Below are 10,543 nucleotides of genomic sequence, written 5' to 3' on the forward strand. Positions count from 1 at the left end.
GCTCTGCCTGCAGAAGTTGAGTGCTACTGCTCAGTTTTCATTACATGACCATTCTTCAGCACTGCTGCATGCTCTGTCAAAGAAGGGTCCTTGAGCACAAGTTTGTTCGTACAGAGGAGGAATCAAAATGCATTTGCCTAATGATAGATCTATCCCTTTTCATGTCAGTACCTGCTTGAGCAAAACCATGATTCTTCAGGGATTTAGTGATTTTAATTTATCAACTGCTTCTCTGGAGGTTATCATATAGGAAACTCTGAGGGCTGAAGTAAAAGCACAGGTCAACTTAAAATGCATAATGCTTTCACTGGCAGTATTAATCAGCAGAAGATTAACCTAGCATAGTTTGAAGTCCTGTTTCCACAAAGTGGAAACACTCTTCAGTTCCAATCTAGTAACCCCCAAGGCAAGTAGACTGACTTAAGGAAGAGGAACTTCAGGCCTCAATTCATAGGAGGGAGATTAGATATTTCACAGAAATAAAAACATAACCCATTGTTACATTGTAGTGGGTTAAAGAAGTGTATGAGAGAGAGATCAAACCTCAGGCTTCAGGGTGTTAGTTGACCAGTAAGACTCTGCTGTTATGAATGAACTTCTGGTGAAGCTGCTTGCACAGTATTTCTTAAGAATTCATGGGTTTTCCTTTGAGATGACTCATCTCAGCTGCTCTTCACAACAGGAAACTGGACCAGATAAATGGCAATTGACTGTATATAGCTTTTTCCTTACATAGTAACCTGAACAAGAGCACTTCTAGATTTTGTTCAGATAAGAGACCAAAATTAGTATTTTTCATCAGGAAAAGTCCTTCTGTTCTATTTGGTCTTTAGCTTTTGCTGCCATAAAACTAAGTTAAGGAGCCTTGATTCTGCCAGCCTTTAATCCATCATGATTTTGATTACAATGAACAGTTTTATTTTTGAGGGATGCCCTGAATCTTAATATAGCCCATAAAAATCACAGAATCACAGAGTTAACCGGGTTGGAAAAGACCTTTGACATCATCAAGTCCAGCCTATCACTCAACACCTTCTGCTTACCAAACCCTGGCACTAAGTGCCTCATCCAGCCTCCTTTTAAACACCTCCAGGGGTGGTGACACCACCACCTCCCTGGGCAGCCCATTCCAATGCCAGTCACTCTTTCTGTGAAGAACTTCTTCCTGCCATCCAGCCTAAATCTGCCCTGGCGCAGCTTGAGACTGTGTCCTCTTGTTTTGTCCCTGATTGCCTGGGAGAAGAGACCAACCCTACCTGGCAACAACCTCCTTTCAGGTAGTTATAGAAAGCAATAAGGTTTCCCCTCTCTCTGTGGAATGAGTTTATTATTCAAGCTCTTTTATTTTTTTCCCCCCTATGGCCTCATGAGAGCTATGGAATGGTTTGCATTGACTCTTCTTGTGACGTTCAGATGCTGATGGGATTACTGTAGGTTTGTACTGTACATCTGAGAAAGCCAGCAGAAAAATGTCACTGAGTGTCTTTGTGAAATGTTAGTTGTCCTGAAGAACAATTTTGTTTTACAGAAATGGAGCATCGGTCAGTTAAAAAGGCTGGTATTGAGGTGCAGGAAATAAAAGGTCAGTCTGACTCTTAATAGAAATGAAGGAACCACTATTTTGTCCTAGATTAGGGCTCTTTCAGCCAGTTTGGAGGGAAAAACGCTAACAAGTTTCACCACTTTGTTTTTCTACCATCGCATCAAACGAACTGGCACAGGAAGCCCTGGAAAGCAACTTGTGATGTAGTAGATGCTGTTTTACAGCCAATGTAAACATTTAATTTTCAGTGATGACAAGTGCTTTAAAGACACTAAAGTAATAATTTAACCAGTGGATTAAGTCTGTGCCACCATCTGGTATTGTCCAGATTGGTATCTGTGTCAGCTCTCTGAGATGCAGAAATAGCTTTGACATATAGCTGTGGTAGTCACTCCCCAGCACACTTCTCTCTGCTCCACAAATCTCAATCACCAAAATAAGGTTATTTGTAATGACAGTTGATGTGTCTTTCTGCGTAGTCTTTCAGCACACACCCTTGCCAGTCACACCATATGGCAGACAATAACGTGCTTTCTATTTACATTCATTTCCCTTAGATTTATTGCTTGCCTTTGTTTCTTCTTTTAATTTATCTACATGAACAAAAAATAAAAATCAGGTAGAAACTGTTATTAATACAAGGAGATAAAACACATGTGGGGGAGACTGAAAGGGCTAAAATAGCAGTCCAGAAAGTGATTTTAACCATTCGTGTACTGCTACATAGGTCTTTTGTGATGAAAAGCAGAAGTTTGTTTCCATTCTGGTAAAATAGTAGCAGGCTATGGAAAGGCCTTTGTGACACGTTCAGATGTTCCTAACTGTTTTTCTTTGGTTGAATGCAGAGCTTGTGTGGTTCACTTTAGCCACGGATAGAGCAAAATATCAAACGATCCCTACTTGCAATGGTGGGCATATAGAATAAAGTTCAACAGAGGAGGCTGACATTATAAAACAATGAAATCCTTATTGCCAACACTGCTGCCCTTTTATTTTCTCTCTGAGGGTACATCAGCACTCCTGAAAAGGGAAGGGTTGACACCAGAACATGCACAGCAAATCTAGGCATGTAATTATGCATTAATTCTTCTAGTGTTGCAGGAGCAAGTGCAATAGTATTACTGGGGCAAGCGATGGTTTTTAAGTAGCAATCTCTAGAACTGCTGATGGTACAGAGACTGAAATTGACACCTTTCAACTGTACTTGAAGAAAACAGATAGCAAAAGGACTTTGTGCGATACTCTGCTTGATAAATGGACAGGAGTGACCTACACTTTTGGAGTCTCCTGGTGACAGACTGTTACTATTGCTTACACTGGTCTGGAGCAAAATACATGAAGAACCATAGCTTTACCCAAAGGCGGGCAAGATGGCTGAGGAAAAAGGCTCTTGGCTTTAACTACTGCTTGAACAGACAGCATGATAACATTGCTATCATGGTTATCAGTGTATCAGTGCTGCTATCAGTGTTATCAGTGCCATCATGTATCAGTGATAGCAATGACACATGTAAGCTGAAGTGTGTACTATTCTTCCAGAGCAGAACATCATTTTAGGTTTGGTACAGAATCCAAACAGGATTGATTCAGTGTATTTCTGACAGCTGCTTCTTAAGATGTGAAGTCAGACTTCAGAATAGATAGCTAGACAGTTTTACTCATTAGAAGTTATCATACAGCATCTTATCCTTATAGACACACAGAACAGCATAGAGGGTTTCACTGAAATGGTTTTTCCCATTGTACATGATGAGAGGTAATAAATTAGTCAGGACTCACTGGATGCAGTTTTCAAAAGGTCTCCAGGTTTACAGAGCTAAAACTCTTTCATGGGATGTAGCAGTTCTGAATGTAACTCATTGTCACAAGTTTATTGAAAAGAACTGTATATGTTTTACTTTTTGTTATGATTATACAGCATGTACTGGATTCTGTATGTCTTGTAGAAGTGTTACTATCAAAAGATATTTAATTGATATTACATCACATGCCTATTTGTACAAATAGATCTTGTGGGGAAGTTCCTGTATTTTAAGTGATGCTTGTTAGGGCAAACCTCTTCTTTTCCCACTGGAGAATAGGGGAGAGCATCTTTGCTACTGAGTGATAACACTCAGACTCTCTAAGCCTTACATTTTAGAAAATATCAGCAAGAGCTCAAGATGTCTCCATAATCATTTGTCTTTTGGTTCCTTCTTGCTTAACGCTTCAGTTATTCTAGCTTGTTTGTTCCTTTAGCGCCTTGTTGTGTGTTTCTTGACTCATACGGATTACATACTAAAATTGTCTTCTCTTTAAAGAATCAGAAACGGTTGTAGAAGCCAGATTGAAAACCAACCCAGTATCAACAGACCCTCTAACGAAGCAGGAGAAACAACATTTGGTCCAACAGGCCAGCACTGGAGTTTCCTTTGTTCTTATTACAACTCTTCTAATTATTCCTGTTGTTGCCTTGCTGGCAATTTTAGTACTTATTCGGTGGAGGAAGACAACTGTCTATGGAGGTAACCATGTAACTCTAGAGAACAGGCTTTTTATTATTCCAATTCAGAACACTGCCGAGGCACCTGAGAGATGAATGTATGAAGAGAGAGATTTACTGTCCCTTTACCCTTCTGAACAGTTACTGTGATGCCGCATGCAAACTGAGAATCAGTCTGCACATGGCAACTGCATCCCCATGTGGCTTTAATACTACATTTCAAGACACCAACTTCTGTCTTCAGCTGGCATAAAGCTGAAAGTTGTTATCTCAGAAACAATTGGAATATATTCATGTTATCATCTAGGGTACATACCTTTTAATACTTTGAGCATAGTCTGATGTTTGGTTTGGGATCTTTAAATTGTTGAGAACAAACAACCCTGAATTATAAAGGCGTAAGCAAAATGCAGACAGATAACATTTACCTTGTTCATTTTCTGAGTCAGACTCGTTTCTATAACACCTGTTCTTAATTCATATTATATAATACTGGTTTTGAGAACCTGGTAAGACTATTGCAGGAGTTTGATCATTGCAGCTGTTATTTTGTATTGTATAGTTTTAGCAACAAAATGCAAGTGGAATAGACAAGTGACAGCTCTGCCACTAGCTGGGACAGTACTATGATGAAGTGCATAATGCAGACAATCTAATATTGCTGTGCATCTGAATTGGATGAGTTCTATCTGAAGATTTGAGTGTGCAGCTTCCTGACTCTTTGTGTTCAAGCGTGTTTAGCACAGCAAGTGTGCTAACACTCTAGACTACAGCAGTACTGCTGTTAATGGATATGATCTATAATAGCATCTTTGCATTCCTTTTGGATTCAAGCAGTGCTTGAATTCACTGTGCCAGAGAGCATGATAAAGTGACATTGGTAACAGTACACTTGCACAGATTTGTAGAAACTGAGTAGTATATAAGGAAAAGACAGTTTTACTGTGGCTTCTAATTTTTCTTCAGATGAAGAGTGGTGAGACTTAATATGTCAGAGGATACAGTTTCTGAGGGGAGGAGAAAAAGTTCCTCTGAAATACATGAGGAAATTCACAGACCATTGTCTCCCAGACAGCCAGTCTTCTCTGGAGGAAACTATGCCATTTGAAATGTCAAGCTGTCTTTTGCACTGCGCTCCTATGTAGTTGTGCTTGTTATAAATGACAGGGCTCTTCCTGCAAACTCCTCATGGCAACATGAGTGAAGAGCTAAGGAAATAAAATTCTCAGAAATAACTTAACATGCAGATCTTCTTAGTGGCCAAAATGACATAAAATGATCATTCATGGTATGGTAATTTTGTTAAGAATTGTAGTTTCACCTTAATCAAGAAGCTGAGAAGTACCAGGTTTGCTTCTTAGAGCTGCTGATCACTTTGTTGAATGTCTGTGCTTTGTATCAGAAAATACAGATAAATATCACAGAATATGATTTCTTTAGTTTATTTTTTTTAACTCTACCTTATTTTTCAGCTGATGGGGAGCACAAACTTGATTCAAGTTCAGGCAGAATTTTAGGCAGACTTAGAGGTAAGTCTAAGTCACTGAAGAGTTTTTAAGAACACAGGAACTGGAAGTTTGGTGTTTTTCTGTGTTCAATTCTAATTGAATAATAGATTAGACTGGTTGTGGGGCAAAATTCAGGTGTTCTGCAGAAATGTCTTTTATAACACCTTCCCTCTATCATTACGTGCTGGCTGAAGAGGATGTGTCACCACCAGTGGGAGTGCAGCAGCTGTTACAATGAGTTATCTGTGAATCTGGCGAATGAAAGAAAGCTTTTCCAAACTAAGGGGGGCAAACTGGTGGGAACACAAATTGTCTGCATACAGACTTGATGAAACAATAGATGGTGGGAAAAAAATCTGCTTCAATGACTAACTTCCTTCATCTTTTGTAATCTCTCTATTTAGCTTTTGTGGCTCGTACACTGATCTTCAGAAACAGTTCATGGAAGGGCAATTAAAATATCTCCTCTATACTGTTGAATGTGTAGATAGATTTTTATTCCTCACCACTGTCCAGTACAGCAAACCTTATGACAAGTCTTTCCTTTCCACAGGGAAAGGTGGTGGTGGCCTTAACCTTGGGACCTTCTTTGCAAGTCACAAAAGCTACAGACGAAAAGAGTTTGACCGACTGAGCACTTCTGAAGGAAGTGATCAAGAAAAAGATGATGATGACGACGGCACAGAATCAGAGGAAGAGTGCTCGGCACCTGCACCCCCAACGGCACCTTCATCATCCTGAAACCAGACTTTGAGTTCTCCATTCTAAACCTCCACCTAGAATGTCAGATTCCTTTTCCTCTAAGCATGTTTCAGGTTTTGTGTATTTAATTGTACACTGTACTAGTCTGTGTGGGGCTGTACACTGGTTCCTTTGAGTTTCATTCGGCTTTAGTTCCATTTTTTAAGTAGAGAAGTGCATGGAAGTTCCATATCAGTGCCGCTGTTTTTAGTGAACATAAAGCAAGCAGTCTTCTGATTGCAGCACTGATTTAAAGCAGTAGTACCTTTCTCATCTCAACTTGGGGATCTTGTAAATAAGTCTTACTATCTGCTTCATCAGAATATTTTTCTTCCCTTAACCAGTCAGTTGCCAGTTTCTGTTTTGTGCCTTTCCTCTTCAATGTCCTTAACCTGTTGCAGTACAGAGAAATTATAGTGCCACATGAAAAATGAAGCTGCTAAATCTTCTTCTATTTTTTTAAAATCACTAGCATTATATTGCATTGAAGGAAAGAAAAAAGTATTTAATGGGGTGTTTTTTTTCTTCTCTTTAAATTGATGTGTTTCTGGAATGTCTTATTTTTAGATGGTATCACTGTTAGAAACTATTTTCAGAAGCTGAATGTCATTTGTGTAATAAAGTATTCACAGAGCATTAGCTGTCGGAGTGGACTTTGGAATTATTGCATACTTTTGAGATTATGTGTACTACTTTGTAAATGTTACACAGGCCACTGAAAACAGTTAATGTCTTCTACCAGCACAGGCCCATTTAATATGGAAGAGGGTTTTTTTTCCATCAGTGATAATTTGCATACATGTATGAACCCAAGCTTAAACATCCTTCCCCTGTACTCAACACTGGCCAGGCCACACCTTGAGTACTGTGCCAAATTCTGGGCCCCTCGATTCAAAAGAGATGTTGAGATACTGCAACATGTCCAGAGAGAATGATTTGCCAGTGGAATGGGCTGCCCAGGGAGGTGGTGGGGTTGCTGTCCCTGGAGGTGTTCAAGAAAAGACTGGATGAGGCACTTAGTGCCATGGTCTAGTTGACTGGACAGGGCTGGGTGATAGGTTGGAGTGGATGATCTTGGAGGTCTCTTCCAACCTGGTTGATTCTATGATTCTATGATTTAAAGAGGATTTTTACTTGTACAATAGACCTGCAGGGTATTTAATAAAACATGGTCACAATTAAGGGGAAATCTGTGTCTCAAATTAAATTAAACATGCAAATTAGTCAGGGTAGCCACCTAATACAACCTGATTTGCAGTGCCAGCTTTTTTGTTTCTCCATGGTTTTTCATTCATACAATGGGAGTTCTCAACCCTATAATGCACTTAGTCATTGAACAGAAGATTTGCAGAAGATCTGCTAGGTAATTATCCTGAAAGGTCATCTGAAGTGTGAACTATTGTGTGACATCATCATCATGATTTATCAGTCTAGTCTGAGGATCAGAGTATGATTAATCTCCTTTTAAACCCTGTATTATGAGCGGAGTGTACACAGCTGTAACTGCCACAGGTTTTTATGAAGCAGCTTTCATTACCATCATCCCAGGTACTGTAACAGGTTATTGCTGGAGCTAAGCTTGAAAAACAGGCTATAGGTTTCTTCTGTAGGCAGGTTTTGCAAGGTGCTTTTAAAGGGAATAAGGGTAATGAGCAAAGAGTAAGATTCCTTCCCCCAGCAAGATTTTATGAATATTTTTCTGTAACAAAAATTAAAATTCTTGACAGTTTTTTGTTTTTCCTCAAGTATAGCAAAATCTCCAGGAGAGGTTTCTGAAACAGAATCATAGAATCAGTGAGGGTTGGAAGGGACCACAAGCATCATCTAGTTCCAACCCTCATGCCATAGGCAGGGACACCCTACCCTAGATCACGCTGCCCACAGCCTCACCCTGCCTGGGCTTAAACACCTCCACGGATGGAGCCTCAACCACCTCCCTGGGCAACCCATTCCAGCCTCTCACCACTCTCATGCTCAACAACTTCCTCCTCACAGCCAGGCTGAATCTCCCCACCTGCACCTTTGCTCCATTCCCCCCAGCCCTGTCACTACCTGAGAGCCTAAAAAGTCCCTCTCCAGCTTTTTTGTAGCCCACTTCAGATACTGGAAGTCCACAAGAAGGTCACCTGGGAGCCTCCTCTTCGCCAGACTCAACAGCCCCAACTCTTTCAGTGTGTCCTCATAGGAGAGGTGCTCCATGAGTATGCCAGAGTACAGGCTTATTTTCATGTTACCTGTATTGAATGCATCCTAAATGGTGCAAATTAGTTACTGCTTCTGCTGATTTCAATTTGCCTGATGTTACAAGGAAAGAGGCCTCTTTCTGTCTTGCATTTGAAAGCAAGGCAGTGTCACTTTTAGCTGTGGCCTTGATCTCTTTGTATATCACAAAATCCTAAGAGTTGGAAGGGTATTTGGAAAAAATAAGGTAGTTGGGAAGGATCTTCTAAGGCTGTCTGAAAAGATGACAAGTCACTAGTTTACAGAAAGTTTTGAATCAGAGCAAACAAACTGGTGGCACAGCTATCACAGGTGGTGGACATGGCATCAGTTCTCAAAGATACAGGCTTTTCTCAAAGAATGATTAGTATTTTTCCCTAACATTTAGATAGCTCGTATTTTGTCTTTCTGATGCTAGGTGTTCTCTGCTTACAAGGTGTTAGGCTGATGAAGACAGCATGTAACTGTCTCCTTCCTCCTTTCCTGTATTTGATCCTTTTTTCCAATTAAACACATGCTTTGTTGAGGTGGGAGTAGCCAAACACTGCTCTAGTTGCAAGTACAAGGTAGCTCAATTCAAGGTTAGTCATAAGCTCAGACCTCAGTAATTCAGAGGTCAGTCTTGGCAATAATCCTGGGCCGCATAAAGAGAAGCCTATTGAAGAAGGGTACCAGGAGTACTATGTACTGTGTTCAGCCCTATGGTGGAAATGAGTCCAGGGGAGGGGCACAAAAAAGGATCAGGGATGTGGGATACCTGCTCTACTGCTGAGATGGGAGAAGAGGCTCCTAGAGACTTCAATCTGGCCTTTCAGTATTTTAAAGTGAGCTTGTAAGAAAGGCAAAGTGTTTTTACCAGTGTCTGTAGTGAGGGGACATGGAGTAATAGTTTTAAAGTAAAAGAGAGTAGATTTAGGTTGGTTGTTAGGAATCAATTTTTTAGTGTGTGGGTGCTGAAACACTGGAACAAGTTTCCAGAGAAACTGTGGACTCCATGGAAGTGTTCAAGGTGAGGATGGATGAGGCTTTGAGCAACCTAATCCCATGCAAAGTCTTCCTGGCCATGGCATGTTTGTTGAAACTAGATGGATGATGGTGCCACCCAAGCACTCTCTGTTTCTTTAACAATTGACAGGTAAGTAGCTACTTTTCAGCACCAAACAACTCAGCACCGCAAGTTATATGCTCTAATTTCAGAGAGGTATGATGCCAAAAACTCTGAACGTGCAAGAAGGCACCTATGTCCTTTGTCTCTTATTACAGCTGTCGTTTTATGACCAAAAAAAAAAAAAAAAAGACAAAAAAATTTTCCAGATACTTCATACTGCAGTAGCAAATTTGTGTAGAAAGGAAGACATAAGCTCCCCATAATCACAGCTCATTTTAATAAACCAACAGACCATCCCTCTCTTGGTATGTGCCAGTACTGTTATTTATGTCTTTAATACTGGTTATTCAATCTCAGCTACTGGATTTGGAGTGCATGTCTTCACTTTCAGCAGCTGTCCCAATTAAGACTATGCCTTTTAATGAACAAAGTAGCCACACCGTTTTCATAGAATCATAGAATCAACCAGGTTGGAAGAGACCTCCAAGATCATCCAGTCCAACCTAGCACCCAGCCCTAGCCAATCAACCAGACCATGGCACTAAGTGCCTCATCCAGGCTTTTCTTAAATACCTCCAGGGATGGTGACTCCACCACCTCCCTGGGCAGCCCATTCCAATGTAAATCACTCTCTCTGTGAAGAACTTCCTCCTAACATCCAGCCTATACCTCCCCTGGCACAACTTGAGACTGTGTCCTCTTGTTCTGTTGGTGGTTGTCTGGGAGAAGAGGCCACCCCCACCTGGCTACAGCCTCCCTTCAGGTAGTTGTAGACAGCAATGAGGTCACCCCTGAGCCTCCTCTTCTCCAGGCTGCACACCCCCAGCTCCCGCAGCCTCTCCTCATAGGGTTTGTGTTCCAGGCCCCTCACCAGCTTTGTTGCCCTTCTCTGGACACATTCCAGCACCTCAACATCTCTCTTGAATTGAGGAGCCCAGAAC

At 40.9% G+C, this 10,543-nt stretch overlaps 1 protein-coding gene across 5 annotated transcripts in view; it reads left to right on the forward strand.

Annotated features, from left to right (window-relative positions):
* The window catches only part of PAM (peptidylglycine alpha-amidating monooxygenase), a 187,768-nt gene extending 180,855 nt beyond the window's left edge, over positions 1-6,913 (forward strand). For 4 of the 5 annotated variants that reach the window (XM_064140674.1, XM_064140670.1, XM_064140671.1 and 1 more), the window contains 4 exons: positions 1,529-1,582; positions 3,844-4,047; positions 5,498-5,554; positions 6,087-6,913. In XM_064140674.1, coding sequence (XP_063996744.1) covers positions 1,529-1,582; positions 3,844-4,047; positions 5,498-5,554; positions 6,087-6,274 — 503 coding nt within the window. In that variant the 3' untranslated portion in view covers positions 6,275-6,913. The remainder of the gene's footprint in view (positions 1-1,528; positions 1,583-3,843; positions 4,048-5,497; positions 5,555-6,086) is intronic. The other variant, XM_064140673.1, reaches the window with a different exon arrangement.
* Positions 6,914-10,543: the final 3,630 nt, after the last annotated feature.

Source organism: Pogoniulus pusillus, chromosome Z (genome assembly GCF_015220805.1).
Source record: "Pogoniulus pusillus isolate bPogPus1 chromosome Z, bPogPus1.pri, whole genome shotgun sequence".
In the NCBI taxonomy this organism is placed as follows: Eukaryota; Metazoa; Chordata; class Aves; order Piciformes; family Lybiidae; genus Pogoniulus; species Pogoniulus pusillus.